At 56.5% G+C, this 17,054-nt stretch overlaps 1 protein-coding gene across 10 annotated transcripts in view; it reads left to right on the forward strand.

The window, feature by feature from the left end:
• The window catches only part of EP400 (E1A binding protein p400), an 88,139-nt gene extending 71,839 nt beyond the window's left edge, over positions 1-16,300 (forward strand). For 6 of the 10 annotated variants that reach the window (XM_088801097.1, XM_074321448.2, XM_074321455.2 and 3 more), the window contains 11 exons: positions 41-283; positions 1,355-1,403; positions 1,477-1,586; positions 5,586-5,787; positions 5,890-6,068; positions 7,610-7,822; positions 9,348-9,543; positions 9,893-10,017; positions 11,216-11,362; positions 12,624-12,701; positions 13,609-16,300. In XM_088801097.1, coding sequence (XP_088657223.1) covers positions 41-283; positions 1,355-1,403; positions 1,477-1,586; positions 5,586-5,787; positions 5,890-6,068; positions 7,610-7,822; positions 9,348-9,543; positions 9,893-10,017; positions 11,216-11,362; positions 12,624-12,701; positions 13,609-13,878 — 1,812 coding nt within the window. In that variant the 3' untranslated portion in view covers positions 13,879-16,300. The remainder of the gene's footprint in view (positions 1-40; positions 284-1,354; positions 1,404-1,476; positions 1,587-5,585; positions 5,788-5,889; positions 6,069-7,609; positions 7,823-9,347; positions 9,544-9,892; positions 10,018-11,215; positions 11,363-12,623; positions 12,702-13,608) is intronic. The other 4 variants (XM_074321450.2, XM_074321456.2, XM_074321454.2 and 1 more) reach the window with 2 other exon arrangements.
• The last annotated feature ends 754 nt before the right edge of the window (positions 16,301-17,054 follow it).

Below are 17,054 nucleotides of genomic sequence, written 5' to 3' on the forward strand. Positions count from 1 at the left end.
GGTGGTTGCCCCTGCCCACGCCCCCTCTTCTGCCCTGTAGGCTCTGGCGGATCAGCAGAAGGCGCAGCAGCCGCCGGTGGCACAGCCCCCACCGCCCCCGCCGCAGCCGCCGCCTCCCCAGCAGCCCCCGCCACCGCTGCCCCAGCCCCCAACGGCGGGCAGCCAGCAGCCGGCCCCTCCTACCGTGCCACCACCGGCCCAGGCACAGCCCCCGGCACAGCCTGCACAGCCCCCGCCGAAGGCCCCACCCGCAATCACCACAGTGGGCAGCGCTGCTGTGCTGGTGAGCAGCCCCCCTGCTTTCAGCGCTCAGCGCTGCAGCCTCTCTTGTGGGGGGCAGGGAAGAGCCCTTCTGGGGCGCGGGTCTTCACTTCTCTGCTGGTCTGTCCTGGGGGGGGGGTCCTGTCTCCCTGGGACTCTGTCCCCCTGGGGGCTGTCTTCCCAGGGCGTGTGCAGCAGGGTGAGTTCAGCTGTGATTTGGAGGTGCAGGTGACGGGGAAGTTTGGAGTTACACAGGATTTGTGAGCCTGACTGAAGAAGCACCCCCTATTCTTCAGCCTGCAGAGCAAATACCATCTGCCAGTTTGCAGACTTCCTTCTGACCCCTCCCTGCTCCTCCTCAAAGCACGTGCACCTGTGCTCACATATATGTGTGAACTTTAGTCCCATTAGAGAAAAATGGTAAAATGCACAAGCAAAGGACTGAAAGGCAGGCTCGTGAGTCACATGTGGGGGAGCGCCTGGGCCTGGAAGGGGAAGCTCTGCTATTTCCCAGCGTCTGCCGCAGTGGGGGTAGTTGTCCTGCAGATCGCCCCTTGTTTGAATCCCATTGGCTGCAGTGGAATGTTTGTGTGCTGGGGCAGCTTTATCCCTCATTCATTCAGAAAACGCACTCATCAAGGACCTGCCTGGTGTGAGGGCTGCCTCCTGTGCCCATGGAGGCCGTCCTGCTAGGGCAGCCCAGCCAGGCAGGACCCCAACAGGAACAGTGGTGTGTGATCAGGAAGGGACTTCCTACAGAGCTGGCCCCTGGGCTGTGGCCTGAGTGATAGGTGTCAGTCAGAACAGAACAGAAAACAGCAAGTGCAGAGGCGGTGACCTTGACAGCTGTTGGGGTCAGAAGGGTCCGCATGGCCAAGCCCAGTGACTGAGGGGCAGTCACTGCAGGGGGCCGGGGGGGACAGGACAGTGTGTGGGATAAGCGGGGGACAGGGAGCTGCAGTCGGTCTGTGTGGCCAGGGTCACTGTCGTCAGAAGTTTGCATTTGATTCTGGTGCCGTGGAAGCTTTGGGCAGGTTGTTAGTGTGGACGTGTGGACGAGCTGGACCTGAAATTCAGTGCTTTCTTTCCTCAGCAGGCAGGAGCCATTAAAACGTCCGTTACAGGGACAAGCATGCCAGCAGGTAAGCGGTGAGTGGTGCCACCGTGGGGACTGGCTGCTTCGCACGCCCTCGTCTCACAGGCCCCTCCCCACAGGCACAGTGAGCGGGAACGTGATCGTGAACACCATCGCCGGCGTCCCTGCCGCCACCTTCCAGTCCATCAACAAGCGCCTCGCTTCGCCCGTGGCACCTGGAGCCTTGACTGTGAGTCACTCCTGCTCCGTCGGTGCAGAAAGTACTGACCTAGTTAGTTTCACAAAGTCACCTAATTGCTCACGTGTTCGGGGAGGGGGGTGTCTCTGCATTGTGCTTTCAGACTCCACTGATGGGGTACCCCTCATGCTGGGGAGGGGGTGACGTGTGAGGATGCAGAGATGGTTGCTCTTGGGGGATTTCGCCAGGGGAGGGGTTCAGGCAGGTTGTAGAAGGGAGTGTTCAGTTTATGGGGTGTCTAGAGCCAGGTGTGGGAGCAGGTGGGAGCAAACCTGGGCAGAGGGGCGTGGAGCCGCAAGACCCCTGTGCACATAAGCAGGATGAGCCGGGGCGCTGACCAGAGGAGACCGGCGTCCGCAAGATGGTGGCACCCTATGCCAGCCACGTGCTTGTCTGTGCTGTTGCACCGCACAGAGAAAAACACACAGCTGAGATTTAGGAGTTTAAATTTATGTCCCAATTTCCAAAGGCAACGCGAGCCCTGAGGAGAAGGTGCTGCTTCAGAGTCAGCAGTGCCTTGGCAAGTGGAATGATGTCCCTCTTGGGTTTTGCAAAGTGTTTTTCCTACGAAGACGTAGTGTAGGCACCGTGGTGCTGGCAGAAAGGTAGGCACTCAGCCCCTGGGTAGGACCGGGAGTCTGCAAACATCCACATGCACAGTCGGCGGAGTTTCATTACGCGTGTCGTGGGGACTCGTGGAGGGAGGATAGGCTTCTCAACAAAGGCGGCTGGCAGACTTGGGTTGCTATGTGCAAAACAGGAAGCGTGACCTGTAACTTACCTCGTATAGAAAAGTCCCTCAAAGTGGGTCATAGACCTACATGTAAAACCCAAAAGTGGAACACTCCCAGAAGAAAACACCTTGGTTTAGGCAAAGATCTTAGGATACGAAAAGCCTGTGAATTATGAAAGACAAATTAATAAATTAGACTTCATTAAAATCAAGAATTGCTCTTTGAAAAATATTTTTAAAATGAAAAATATTTACAGAACATATTTGATAAAGGACTGGTATTCAGATTATATAAAGATTCTTTAGTCAATAATAAGAAAACAAACAACTTTTTAAAAACGGACCAAAGGATTGAGCAATTACTTCACCAAAGAAGATACATAGAGAGCAAATCGGTGTGAGAAGACACTCAGCGTCACCAGTCCTTAGGGAAGCAAGTGCAAATGAAAGCCACGGTGATACCCTGCTGCGCACTCGCGGGAATGGCTTCAAGCCCCACAGGCCTGGCGATGCCAAGCGCTTGGAGGTGCGGAGCGGGCAGGATTCTCATTGCTGACGGGACGGCATACACAGCTCTGCAGTCACTTTGGAGAACAGTTGGGCTGTTTCTTATCAAAGTGAGCACACATTGTCCATACAGCCCGGCATTCCACTCCTCGGCTTCCCCAAGGGGAAGGAAAACACGTCTGCACAAGAAACCTGAACCTGAATGTGTTCAGTGGCTTCATCACGACCAAGAAAGGGAGCAACCCGTGTGCAGGGGAGACGGCTGCCTCGTCCCGCCCCCTGCCGCCCAGAGCTCGGGAGCAGCTGTGGGGGCGCGGCAGCTTGGGGGCTCAGCTGCGGCCTGCCAGGGGATCAGAGCACCAAGAGGCTGGAACTGCTCTATGATCCATTTCGTAACATGGAAATGGCAAGACTATAGGGACAGAAAACAGTGTGTTCTGAGTCTGGATGGTGGTGGAGGCTACGTGGCCAAGTGCATTTGTTAAAATTCATAGAACCGTATATCTGAGACAAGTGACTTTTACTGTATATGGAAATTATATATCAGTAAACCTGGCTTAAAAATTAAAATACCCTTAAGTAATAGAGTATTCATGAAAATACCTTTTCTAGTACGTGGTTGAGGATTATTTCATTCGTTTTCCTTCCTACTTTACAATACACCACTTCAGACTCGGCCATTTCCTTAACTAACAGAAGCTGTTGGTTAGACTTGTGGCATTAGGAGCACCGGTGCGACCAGCACCCCATTGCTGTGAGGGCAGGAAGCCCAAATGCTTGTAGTTGATGTTTTATTTTGAAAAAGACCTATTTCTATGTGTATTTTTAAAGAAAGTGATTCATGCACAATGTATTGTTTGAGTACCTCTTACGGACAAGATACTTTCCCCGGTGACGTGGGGCTAGAAACATGACCCAGACCCACGGCATGCTTCCACAGTGTTCCTCCCAGCTGTCCTGAGGCGGGAATGTAGCAGACAGCCGTGGAGGCGTTCTGGACAGTCAGTAGGGGCCTCAGAAGGACAAGAGAAAGTACAGTGGGAAGATCATCAAAGACACGAGACGGGAACAATTCGGCATAGATTACAGAACAGTTAAGAGAGGCTTGAGACAGTCCGTAAAAACCAGGAAACTATATATAAACTATTCAAAAAAAATACAGAGAACTTTTGGAAATGAAAAAAAATGGTTACCAAATTGAAAGAAAAAACAACAACAACAATAATCTGATAATTGGGCTTAATTCCAGTTTACACCGTTGAAGAGAGGATTAGTGAACTGGAACACAGATCAGAGGACATTTTCCTGAATGCAGCCTGGGGAGACGGCAGATGGAGCACAGGAGAGGATTGAAAGCCACGGAAGATGGGCTGGGAGGATGTACCACGTGCTTACAGATGTTCTAGCCAGAGGGAGTGTCAGGCACAGACAGTGTTTGCAGACGGAGTTGCCAGGCTGATGAACGACACTGACCCGTGGATACACAAAGCCCAGCCAATTCCAGGGGCCGCACCCCCGTAATGCAACCGTGAGGAGACCTTGAGCAGCAGGAGGAGGCGGGCTTGTCTCCCTTGTAGTCATGAGGCCAGAGCCCACGGAATGGCAGGAGAAGACCCACCAACCCCACTGCCCTCTCTCATTCCAATGTACCCAGAAGAACGGTCCAATAAAACCTTTTCAAACAGAAACTGAGTTACCAGTAGATCTTTACTAAATGACGTTATGAGGCAGAAAGAAGCTGTTCCCAGACGGATGGTCTCAGGACGAGAAGGAAGGAAGTGTATGGACGAACCAAGGTGACTATTGACTTCACAAACACAGTCACTCGCTGTGGGATTAACAAGGACAGAAATGATACCCAGAGTAACAGTGGGAAGGGAACGGGCTCCCGGTGCTGCAGTGTTCTGGAATCTCTTTATTCAGGAAAAGTGACTTACTGATAGACTTTGGTAAGTACTTGTGATGTATTGTAATTACGTAGATGAGCCACCAAAAGATTCAAAACAGTGGACCTTTCAATGTGTGGGAGGGAAACTGGGAAGAGAAGAAAATAATCTGCAAGAAGGCAAAAGAGGAGATTAAAAGAAGCGTGGACCCGAGGGGTGGGATGGAGAGATGGGCAAGTAATGAAGTGTGGGGGGGGGGCAGCAACGGGCGGAGGCCCAGGAACATGTACTGACTGCACCGCGGCCCGCAGGGCGGGCGGCACATTTCATGGTGACCTCGGGGGTGCTAGCGTTTTCCAGTTTATTGTATGACTGGGGCAGCCGGGACTTAGAGGGTCGGCGCTGGGCTGCTCGACAGTGAGGCTGTCCCGAGTGCTGGGCGGGGTGCAGCTGGGGCGCCCTGAGCCCTGAGCACACAGCAGGCTCCCAGCTGTAGCTTCTGGCCTGACCGGGGACGGCAGTGGGCGGTGGGGGCCTGGACTGCGTGTTCGGGGAAACCCCGTATCCAGAGGTTGGCCAGGGGTCTGAGCGGGTCTTTGCATGAGGACGGCAAGGCAGCATTTCAGGTTCAGAATGGGCGTGGGCACGTCGTCGTCTGAAATGCTTGTCCCTCGTGTGGCCGACCAACCCCGTGTAGCTCAGGGCACTGCTTTGGATTCACAAGTGAAGGTTCCCCTGGCACCTTCAGGACGTCGTCACCTCCTTGGGTTCAGAGTTGCTGCCCTCTTCCTTCACCCAGCAGTGACAGTAAAGGCCGTGAAGAGCAGTGCAGCCACCTGACCGGCCCTCTGCTCACCTTTGCAGACCTCCGGAGGCTCGGCGCCTGCCCAGGTAGTCCACACCCAGCAGCGAGCAGTTGGCTCCCCGGCCACTTCCGACCTGGTGTCCCTGGCGCCAACTCAGGGTGTTCGAGCAGTCACCTCCGTGACAGCCTCAGCCGTGGTCACTACCAGCCTGACCGCAGTGCAGACCCCGACCCGGTCTTTGGTCACTCAGGTGTCCCAAGGTAAGGACAGCGTGGGTTTCTGTGGGAGGCCAGACTGGCTTCCATTGGTTGGGGGAGGGCGGAGGGCCGCCCCGCGTGCCGCCTGACCGGACGCCTCCCCAGCCGCAGGGGTCCCGCTGCCCGGGAAGGCCATCACACCCGCACACTTCCAGCTCCTCCGGCAGCAGCAGCAGCAGCAGCAGCAACAGCAGCAGCAGCAGCAGAACACGCAGGCCCCGGCCCAGGCCCAGGCCCAGGCCCAGGCCCCCGCGCAGATCAAAGCCGTCAGCAAGCTGACCCCGGTGAGCACTCGGCCACGCCTTGTTGCGGCCGTGATTCCAGGTGTATTCGGCATAGATGTGCCACTGGCGCTGTGCAGGAAGTGTGGGCACGGGCTCTCCAGGCTCTGGACGTCTCAGTCCCGTTCCTGGCGTGTCTTTCCATGTGCTCCTGTGCTCCGTGCCACACAGGTCAGGCTCCAGAGAGGGCTGGAGGCCGTGGGGTCCCATTCCCAGCCAGAGCAGGTGCTGGGAAGGGCCCTCGGCCTAGGGGACGAGGCATGAAGGCTGGCCTTTTGGGCACAGCCCGTTTGCAGCCTCGTTTCTCAGAAGCGGTCATTTGAGTTCTCATGTTCCTGTTTTGCCAGTTTGTGCATCACCTGAGCTGTTACGTATGTAATAACACTCACTTTTAAAGAAAATTCAATATTCCTGCCATCAATGGAAAAGCACTAATACTTGGCCTAGAAAGTAACCAGAAAAACGTGATGAAACCAAGACAGTGATTTAGAATTCCAACAAGCTCTTGGGCCTGCCCCAATCAGTACCTGACCTTGGGCCTGACCTTCCCGGTTCCAGACGGGACAGACGGGACTGACGGGCCTGTTGGAGGATTGGAGGACATGCTGGCGTTTCGCTGGGGCTTCCTCGAGGCTTGGGAACACGCACCAGAGAAAAGAGATGCAACCAAATAAAACATTCATTGCCCCAGTTGCTCCAGTCACATTTCAAGGGCTCAGTGGCCACACATGACTGTGGCCCCGTGTCCATGGACAGCTCCAATCTGGAACACGTCCATCACTGCAGGAAGTTCACAGGGCCGCGCAGGAGAGGCCCCGCCCAGCAGAGGCCGTCGGAGCTGGTCTCCCGGCCAGGCTGCCTTTTCTCACCTGGCTGCTCCTCCCACTCGAGACCTCTGGGCCAGCAGTGCCCTGCTCACCCCCTTTCAGCTGCCCAGTGCCCACTGACCCACTCATTTGCCTGGTTCCTTCATTCTCCTTTCTTCTCAGTCAGTTTCACAGTCAGTTTCATTTTCAGGATATTGAAAGAGATCTGACAGTCATGAACAACTCAGTGTAAATTTTCTTTAAAACAAATGTATTCCTTAGAAATAGTTTTTGAACTATCTTGATATCATGATGTTTTGACTTAAAGACATGAAATTTTTAATGAAATCTTCATTTGGAGACGGTTGGCATAAATAATTGAGAGCAGATGCACACCTTATAATTTTAAAATCTCAAGAGGGACCATGATTTAAGACCGTTACAATTTTTGATGGTACTGCAGATTTGACTTGTGAGCGGTAAGAGCCTAGAAGTTCTGCTATGAATTTCCTAATCTGTCAGAATCACTGTTTCTAGTTTTAGTCAGTGATGTGCTAATTTTTAGGAAAGGAGCATGTACAAAATGCTGGCGAGACCCTGGAGGACGGTTTGCACCCTGCGTGTGAGCCGCTGGATCCTTTGGTGTTTACAGGAACACCAAAGAAGAGGAACACAGAACCGCGACGCACGGTGCTGGGGCAGTTCGTGCTGACAGAAGCTGTTTGGTCTGGGTTTCAGGAACACTTGATCAAGATGCAGAAACAGAAGCTGCAGCTGCCCCCGCAGGCCCCCCCACCGCAGGCCCCGCCGGGGCCCCCGCCGCCCGCCACCCAGGTGCAGGCCCCGCAGCCCCCGCAGCAGCAGAGCCCCCAGCTCACCACCGTTACAGCCTCGCGACCCGGAGCCCTGCTCACAGGCACCACCGTGGCCAACCTGCAGGTGGCCCGGCTCGTAAGTTCCCGATGCTTATTCCTCCAGGGCATCTGCTTCCACTTGAGCGAGCTCTTGTTACTCGCTCAGGACTTGTGTGTCAGGTGGCCCGGCAGACCTAGAGCTAAAGCAGAAGACGAGCTCTTCCCCAGGGACTTCAGTTCTCCTTGCCGAGGATGAAATACAGCTCGTGGGGGACACTTAAGGCACCATGTTCCCAGAATTTAGGTGTTACAGAGTTTATGGGTTGAGTGAGTGCTGGGGGGTGGGAGTGAGCTAGACCATGAGGTGGGGTGGGGGCAGCAGGGTGAGGCGTGTACGGCCTGTGGGGGGCGTCCCAGTGCTGCCGGGGTAGAGACGTGGGAGGAGAGGCTGAAGGAGACGGCAGGAGGTGCGGGGAGGCAGGCGAGGCCCGAACGCCAGTGCTTTGCGGGCACGGAGAGGCTTCTGAAGGAGGAGTGGTACCGACGAGAGGGTGTCGGGGAAGCGCACGTACATCCAGCAAGTGCTGCTCGAGGGTCTGGGAGACGCAGCAGGCAAGCCAGTGCCGGCGCCCGCGTGGGGAGCCCCCGTTCTGGCCCTGGTGGCAGCTCATGTCACCGGTCCTGCTCCGGTTCAGGCGCTGCCGTGGTGCTCCGCCTGCCACCCGAGTGGTGCTCAGGGACCACACCAGGCCGAGTGGGTGCTGTAATGTTGCTCCACTTGGCAGGTGTGGGAACTGAGGCTGTCAGTGTGGGTGACCTGCCCAAATCCTACCGCAAGTCACCCACAATGCGTGCTGGGATTTGGGGGCCGTTTTAAGTCTGCGAGAGAAGGGCTAGAAGTGGATAAAACGTGTGGATTTTATCCGGCGGTCCCCTTTCTGGTACACGCCGAGAAGCAGCACAATGAGCGTACACCCCTGTTTGTGTGAGAGGAGCCCCGAGTCCCCATGACCAAGACCTTCCCCGAGAAGCCGGACAGCACCCACACAGCAGGCCCTGAGCCACTCGGATGGCGAGATGTCTGATCCATCCCATTCTGACTGCCGGTTGTCACATTCGTGTGCAGCAGTGGGGGTTCTGGGTGGTTTTTACCGCGTATCTTGTTAGGTAGCCTGAGGTTTTGTACATGTAAAAATGGGTCTCCATTTTCCTTTTTGAAAATGAAACTTCAGAAAGTGCTTGGTAGCATGTGACACCAAGTAGTGTGTGGTGGGCTCCGGGCAGTGACCTTGAGCTGGAGGCCCAGGAAACGAGAGGTGCTGTGGGGACGATGGCATGACGGGGCTGCAGTAAGGTACAGGCAGATGAGGGAGCAGCAGAGACGGACGCCTGTAACAGGATCGGCCTCTCCACGCCCCCAGGGGACTGATTCTCTGCCGAGGTCTTGCCGAGCCCCCAGGGACGGGTGCAGCAGCATTGGTCAGCCTCCGGGGAGCTGTTGGCCTCTGGCCGACCACTTTCCACCTTGGCAGTGTCTCGTCACTTGACCTCTTGTGGGCAGTGTTTGCAGCCGTGTGTGGCATCCTAAACCTCTCTGGACTCCCGTTCTCTTCCCTATTTAGACCCGGGTCCCTACCTCGCAGCTGCAGGCGCAAGGCCAGATGCAGACGCAGGCGCCCCCGCCGGCTCAGGTGGCGCTGGCGAAGCCTCCGGTGGTGTCCGTGCCTGCGGCCGTGGTCTCCTCACCGGGCGTCACGACCCTGCCCATGAACGTCGCTGGGATCAGTGTGGCTATCGGACAGCCGCAGAAAGCCGCAGGTGCCTGTCGCGTGCGGCCCCTCCCTCAGCCCTGGAACAGGGCTTACGAGCCTTTTCTAGAGGAAGCGGCTCCTTTGCTGGCCACCCGTCCGGGGTGTGGTGGTGTGTTCCAGCGGAAGTGTCTCAGGAGGCTCTCCTGCATCTCACCACCCCCTTTCTGAACTTCTGGGCCCTGACCCGAATGTCACTTTGGTCGGCCCAGGAGCACGGGGGACAGGGGTGTGTGAGCGACGGCTCCTGCCCGATGTCCTCTCAGGCTTCTGTAGGGATCAGTCAGTCTGAGCCACTCAGTGACTCGGAAATGCAGGGCCAAGCGCTCGTGGCTCACCCACATGATCGCTGTTCGCAGGACAGACCGTCGTGGCCCAGCCCGTACACGTGCAGCAGCTGCTGAAGCTGAAGCAGCAGGCGGTGCAGCAGCAGAAAGCCATCCAGCCGCAGGCCGCCCCGGGCCCGGCGGCCGTGCAGCAGAAGGTACTGGCTTCCTGCGAGAGGCTCCCAGCTCGCCTGCCTTTCCGCTGAGTTGGGCCCTGGCACCCACACACAGGAGACCCCGTGGTTGTGCGCTTGGGCTGCAGAGGGCGGCCTTGCGGTTGGGGCAGCGCCAAGGCCCCCAAGGGCGGGGGTGGCTGTGAGACAGGGAGCCCCGTTCACTGAGGGCTAGTGGGGAACAGTGAGGGGCGTAGGCTGTGGAATTGCACGGCTGTCGGGCCAGAAAGACTCGGGAGCAGCTGTAGTTCCCAGGGTGTGACCTGCTTCCACTCCTGTTGTATAGACAGAGCCAGGCCGGGGCCTCCGCTAAGCCTGTATTCAGGCGAGGAGCCAGGCGGGGCTGGGTCCTGCGTGTGTGCTTCCAGGGTGGAGGAGGGGGTGCCTGGGCGGAGGGCCCCGCATGGAGGACAGCTGTCCACGTCCCCCTGACTCAAGAGGGAGAGGCGCCTCTGAGCTGATTCGCGTCCCAGCCTGTCCTCAGTAGGCCGGCACTCGGGGCGTGGGCTGGGCAGGTGTCACATTGACACCCACCTCTGGGATGTGTCTTCTCCCCTGCGGGGGGCAGTTGGGGAAGGAAACACCCCTCAGAGTCACCTCTAGGCCTTTGGAGTGGGGACAGGAGCCAGATGCCAGGTGGGCAGAGCACTGGGGACACAGGATGAAGATGCTGGCAGGTGGGGCCTGTGGCATCGCGTAGGCTTAGCTGTCGTGAGAGACGTGGACTCGGATGCAGCACTGGTCTGCATGTTGGGATCCTTTGAAAGAGCACTTCTGAGACGTGCGGACATGGTTTTGCCAACCAAACGTGTGTGCGCGGCCTTTTGAATGGTGGTAGAATTCTCCTGGCAGAGAGAACTGAAATTAGTTCAGTATGCCAGGCTTGTGCCTACAGGTTTGTCACTCCCTGTGCGAGATATTTTTGGGTACATGCCGAATTCTTAAAAGTGGGTTTGAGTAATGGTGCGTGTTTTCTAATTGGGGTCGTGGCACCAAGTGCTGCAGAAGATGGAAAGGTTAACCCCGCCCGGGCCGTGAGGGCACTTCAGGGGGGAGGCCAGTGACACGGGGCTGGGCTTGCAGGGAGGGCAGCTGCAGGAGCGCCGGGCGATCACGTGTGGGAGTGGGGCAGTCGGGACAGGCCTGGCCTGGCTGTAAGCCTGGGTGGTCTCTCTTCCTTCAGATCACCGCACAGCAGATCGCTGCCCAGGGCCAGCCACAGAAGGTCACCTATGCCACCCAGCCCGCCCTTAAAACGCAGTTCCTCACCACGCCCATCTCCCAGGCACAGAAGCTGGCCGGGACCCAGCAGGTGCAGACTCAGATCCAGGTGAGCACGGGCTGGACTCCACCTCGGGCACCTGGCCCCCGACCGTCCTGCCACCTCTGCTGTCTGTGGCTTGCGGCTTGCTCAGGGCACACTGCGGTGACGTCCTGTAGGTGTGTGACGCTCCTCCAGCTTTGGGCATCGATTCTCCGTCACTGCTGCCAACGGGTGCGCTGGCTGCTCCTGGCGGCAGCGGCCTGGGACACTGCTATGTGCACATTCCCCGAGCTCCCACAGTGGCCCCCACGGCACCTGCTGTCTGCGTCCCTGGCGAATCTGTTGACCAGCAGGCGTCCTCTCTGGGGAAGTGCCTGGTCACGGGTCCCAGGGCTCACGTCCGGGCACCGGCCCTCGTTCTGTGTCACTCTGTCGCCCCAGTGCATGGCCGCCAATCTCACCAACTGTGCTGTCTGAGGACGAACAGTAGTTCTGTTTAAATGTACTGGGATTTATCAGTCTTTTCATTTCTGAACGGTTCCTTTAGTGTCTTGCTTAGGAAATCCTTCCCAAAAGCCATGGTGTTCTTTTCCTGTGTCTTCTAAAACTCGTAACTGTCATTCACATTTAGTTCTGTAACTTGCCTGGAATCGGTTTTTCAGTTGATAAAAGATGGGCCTTCACTTTGATTTTCCCCTTTCAATGCCCTGCTCCTTTCAGCAGCACTCACGGAGGGGTCACTGTCCCCTGGGACCCACCGGGTGACCTCAGCATAGTGGGGCTTTCCTGCAGTGTGTGCCCTCAGCCTGTGTGCCACCCTGCTCTGTCCTCACCCCTCCGCTCTAGGAGAGACCCGCTATCTGGAAGGCAGCCTGTCCTGCCCGGCGGGTGCCTGTCGCCCTCGGCTCTGCGGCCGCTCTCCCAGGTAGAGTCTGAGTGTTGGGTCCACTTGTGGCCGGCGCACTGCAATCACCCTGCTGGGCGTCACTGGAACCAACCGCTAAGACCCTTCCGTCCTTGATTTAACTCGCATATAAACCTGGAGCAGTTTTTAATAAAACAAAAATTGTGTCTGAAATACGAACCCAAAAATACATGCTTCAAATTACACATCGTCATAGAGAAGGAACAATCGTCCCTCTGTGTAACCATGACCTCAGGGTCCCAGATCAGCACGCTTTGAGAATTGCTCTTTTGTGTCATCTGGCCACTGGTTTTTGTTTGTTGGTTTTACATTAAGAACTGAGAAGGGGAAAGGGGGAGAAAGATCTCTTTTTGTGCGTACATTCTTTTGAATTCTAAATTTGGCTTTTTTGCTTTGTCAAAGGTTGCAAAACTCCCTCAAGTTGTCCAGCAGCAAACCCCGGTGGCCAGCATCCAGCAGGTGGGCTCAGCTTCACAGCAGGTAGGATGGGAGACGGGCAGCCACTGGGGACGGTCCCACGGGTACTTGGCAGGAAGCGTCGTGCTTCCCAGATTAAGAGTTCCTGGTTTTCATCCTGAGGAAGTGGAATTTTAATTAGTAGAGAATCACTGAATTTTCATAATATAGACACAAGTTAACATTGCGGAAAACACTAGACACCTCCAACCAGCAGAAGAAAGCGCGAGCAGACGTGTTCAGAGGCCATGTCAGATGTGCTGATGGGCGTGTCAGCAGTGCTAGGTGTGTCCTGCCGCTGCCGCCACCACCACACCTGAGTTTCAGGGAAACTGGAGGGATAAACACTGATGGGAACAGCGATGACAGCTTCCTAACCTTCCTGACCGGGTGGCTCTTACTGTTGTGTTTACTGCTGCAGAACATGGCCAGAGAAGAACAGCTCTTTAAACATGTTTTGTTCAGAATCACACTGGCATGTGGATTTCAACAAACCAAATGCAATTGACCCTGAATTACACGGGGTTAGGGCTGCTGACCAGCCGAGCGGTCAAAAATCTGAGTGTAACTTGAGTCCGTCCTCCACGGATGTGGCCTCCCAGCGACGGCATCGGCCCTGGAACAGGCAGTGTGACCCGCACTGGCCTGCGTGCAGGCTCCGCGTTGTTCAGGGTCGGCTGTAGTGGTGGGGGCTGACGCCCCCACCCCCCTCGTCAGCCTTTTTCCAGAGGCTCCCGTGCTGGCCTAAGCGACGCTGGTTCAGTTCTCTCCTTCGGTTTGGTTAGAAAGAACCAGAGATCTTTTCCTGATAGGCCAAGTGGTGGTCACCATTTACAAAAGCATTCGTGTTAGTTAAGTTTCTCAAACCACACTCCTCAGCCCCAGGCACGGGGAATTTCTCCCTTGATGTGCGTTTTCTGTTTCTGCCCAGGCGTCGCCACAGACTGTGACCCTCACGCAGGCGACAGCGGCCGGCCAGCAGGTCCAGATGATCCCCGCAGTGACAGCGACCGCTCAGGTGGTGCAGCAGAAGCTCATGCAGCAGCAGGTCGTGACGACGGCGGCCCAGCTGCAGAGCCCTGGCGTCCCCAGCCCGGCACAGGTGCCAGCCGGCACCGACAGCCCGAGCCAGCAGCCCAAGCTGCAGATGCGAGTGCCCGCGGTCCGGCTGAAGACGCCCACCAAGCCTCCGTGCCCCTAGCCAGGAGCGCGGCGGCCTTGGCGGGCTCCCGAGCCCCGCGCCAGCCAGCCCAGAGTGGGAGGCAGTGCCACTGCGAGTCCAGCTCTGGGAAGCTGTCACTGAAACAAAGCAGTGGGAGCTCTCCCTCACAGGACGCCGTGACGAGCAGGACCCACGGCAGTGGCAGGTTCTCCTGGGTCGCTTGGCCTGTTCGTGTCCCACAGAGAGCAGCGCTGGCTCTTGGTAGGGCAGCGTGTGTGCAGGTCCCAGGAGCTGTGAGGAATGGGCTCCTGAAGCTGCGGTGCTTCCTCTGACAGCATCTGCCTCTGCGTGGTTTTTCACAGCCCTCAGCGCACCCGGGCCGTGGAGGAGAGAGGCCGTCCGAGGTCCATCAGCTCCGATCAGGGAGTGTGGTTTCTTCCTTCCCTCCCACGGTGGGGCTTGTTGAACTTCTCGAGGAAACGATTGGTACTGGCCCCACCAGAGCACATTCACGACGCGTCCCAGCTTGTGTGGAAGGGACTGGTCTGTGACTGAACTTGATTCTAAAGAGCGGGCAGTGTGGCTCTCCGCCCCTCCCCTGGTGTGACTTGTTTCTACGTGGACGGAACCTTCTGCACTGCTCCCCACCCCGGCACTTCACGACACTTGCCCAGCTTTTGCGTAAAGCTCACATTGGACTTGGTGCCATGGAGTAGCTCCAGGAACGTTGTGAGGCTCTGGCTCGGGCTGGTTGGGGCCCAGAGAACATACTGTGCAGCTGTTACGTTGTGGGTGTCACTGCTGAGTGCACGGCACGCGGTGACAGCAGGGATGCCTGTCGTCGCCCCCCCCCGCCCCACTTCCATGCCCCGCCTGGGCGTGCTCTGCAGAGATGAGAAGCCTTGGACAGGGCAGTCTGTTTACAGGCCCACAGTGTCACGCACAGAGACGGGCGTAACGGACTCTTCCTCATAGACTTGTGACGTCAGGTTTCTGTGCCAGGGTCTTGTGCATGAGCAGACGCGCAATCTCACGGTTCCGCATAAAATGGCGCAGCGTCTGTGCTGTTTCAAGGGGCCCGCGGTGGAGGGGCAGAGAGGAGGCCGTATTTGTACCTTTTTGTTTTTCACAACGGCACGATGCTAACAGCGACTGCAGCGGGCTTGACTGGCTGATGACTGCTGTTGACTTGGAATGTTCCCCAGGCGCATTGCGGGCGTCCGACGACACCGGTGTCTGCGCTCTGAGCGCCTGACACACTCAATCCAGGAAATCATCCTGTCGTGTCTGTGTGTACTGAGGATGAGTTACAGCATGCCGAGGGCTTCATTTACCGTGTGCCCCCTCCTTACCGTCCTGTAAGTGGCACAAAGGAATGTCTTCTGTCCTGGAGCGTTTCGTTTTCCCACCAGTTAACATGGACAGGAATGCAGCGACTCTTACTGATGCCTGTGGGCAGCTTATTTTTGAGCTCTCGGTGAGAAATTCAGAAGAAAGCAAAAATCAAGTGTTGAAAAATGGAAGGGATTTAACACTTTAGTGAACTGAACACGCCGAAGCACAGGACGTAAGCAGGCTGGTCTGGAGTGGAGCGTGCACGGCCCGCCGTGTCCCTGCACTGCACCCCACGTGCAGAGCTCGGCCTGTGGGGCTCCTTGCTTCACCCAGCTCAGCGCTGCGCCGTTAGCTTTCCTTTGTCCTCCACGCCATGTTGGCAGGCTCCCCAGGTGTCGGTAGCAGGCGGACTGCCCTGCGTGGAGTGGCCTGGTGTAGCTGCGGCCTAGAGGCCCTGTCAGCGCAGAGCCTGGAAGGGACTTGGAGCCCTCCACCTCCAGCTTTCTAAGAGCAGACCTGTGGTTCTGAAGACGTGCGGTGTGGCACTGCTGTGGCCCTGTCACGTGAGGGACAGGCTCATCTCTGGAGCGTGTTTCCATCAGCGGTTGCCTGATGCAGAACGTGTCGCAGCAGAGTTTTCTCGTGTCACTCGCTTTAGTAGAGTCCACGTGTCACCCTGACCTCCTGGTCTTCAGCCGTCGTTGTGGAAGAGTCCTCCTTCCAGGACGTTGTTTCCAAGACCAGACTTCCCGTCCTGTGAACCATGGTCCCAGCAGCGCACTGTGTGATGGTGGGAGCACGTCTTCAGAATGTGGAGACAGCAGCCGAGCACAGGCTGGCGCGAGCTGGCTGCCTCGGAAGGTTGCTGACCTCTGATGAAGCCAGGCTCTCGCTGGCGGGTTAAAGGATGGGGCGGGGTGGGGGCGGACCAGGGGAAGCCTTCCTCTCGGCTTGACGCGTTTTTGTTAACTGTTGTAACCAGATAGCTGTTGTGTTTTAAAGTATAAAGGAGGGAGGCTGAAATTGTAAATACTTGTAAACATAATCATTTGTACTTGAATAGTAGGGTTTTAAAGGTCATAGATACCCCACCACAGAAAAGGTACAATAAAATGACCTTTTTATATGTTTTTTTCATCTTGTCTTTCATAGAAAACTTGTTAAAATAAGAAGTTAATTGCGTTTATTTCATTTGTGTGAAGAAAAAAGAAACAAGTATTGAGGGCAGAGGTTTCCTTCCCTGGCCCCGTGCCCCTCCCACACGCACACTGTAGAAGGAACTAGAAAGAATGGAGTGGTCATGAAGGGTTTCAGTGAAAATCACCGTTTATGTCTGCAGAGCCTGCGTCCACTGGCCGCTGACTCCAAAGCCACAAATGGAGGAAGGACCGGTGTGTGTAGGTGCCACGGCCGCTGCCCTGCTGTGTGACGGCCGCCGGCAGGCACCAGTCCCCTGGATGGCCAGGCCAGCTGCAGGTACTTGGATACCTAACCTCTCGGGTGCCCCACCCACACCACACTCCTGTGACCAGGTGGGCAGGCGTTTCTCTTCTGTGTCTTCTCTCTTGCTTTTAGACTTTTCCTTCAGTAAAACTTTCTGATTGCAAAAGAAAACATGATAAAACTGCTCTTTTTATTAAGAAAAGCACTTAGTACCAAGTTGAGGAGTGCCCCGAGAAATCCAGTTGGTTTGGAAGCTTCCCTCCCACTGCGGGAACAGAGCCGCGGGCCTGCAGCTTTGAGCTGGTATTACACCCCCCTCCACTCAGCCTGCATTGTCACCTGCTGGGGGAGTCACCGGTGCCTCACTGAGGACCCTCTGTCTGGTGCCGGGAAGCCCGCTGGTCCATGGCCCCCTGGTTCTGGACTCACGTGCCTGC

The sequence above is a fragment of the Rhinolophus sinicus genome, chromosome 9 (genome assembly GCF_057876585.1).
Source record: "Rhinolophus sinicus isolate RSI-liver-muscle chromosome 9, RSI-T2T, whole genome shotgun sequence".
In the NCBI taxonomy this organism is placed as follows: domain Eukaryota; kingdom Metazoa; phylum Chordata; class Mammalia; order Chiroptera; family Rhinolophidae; genus Rhinolophus; species Rhinolophus sinicus.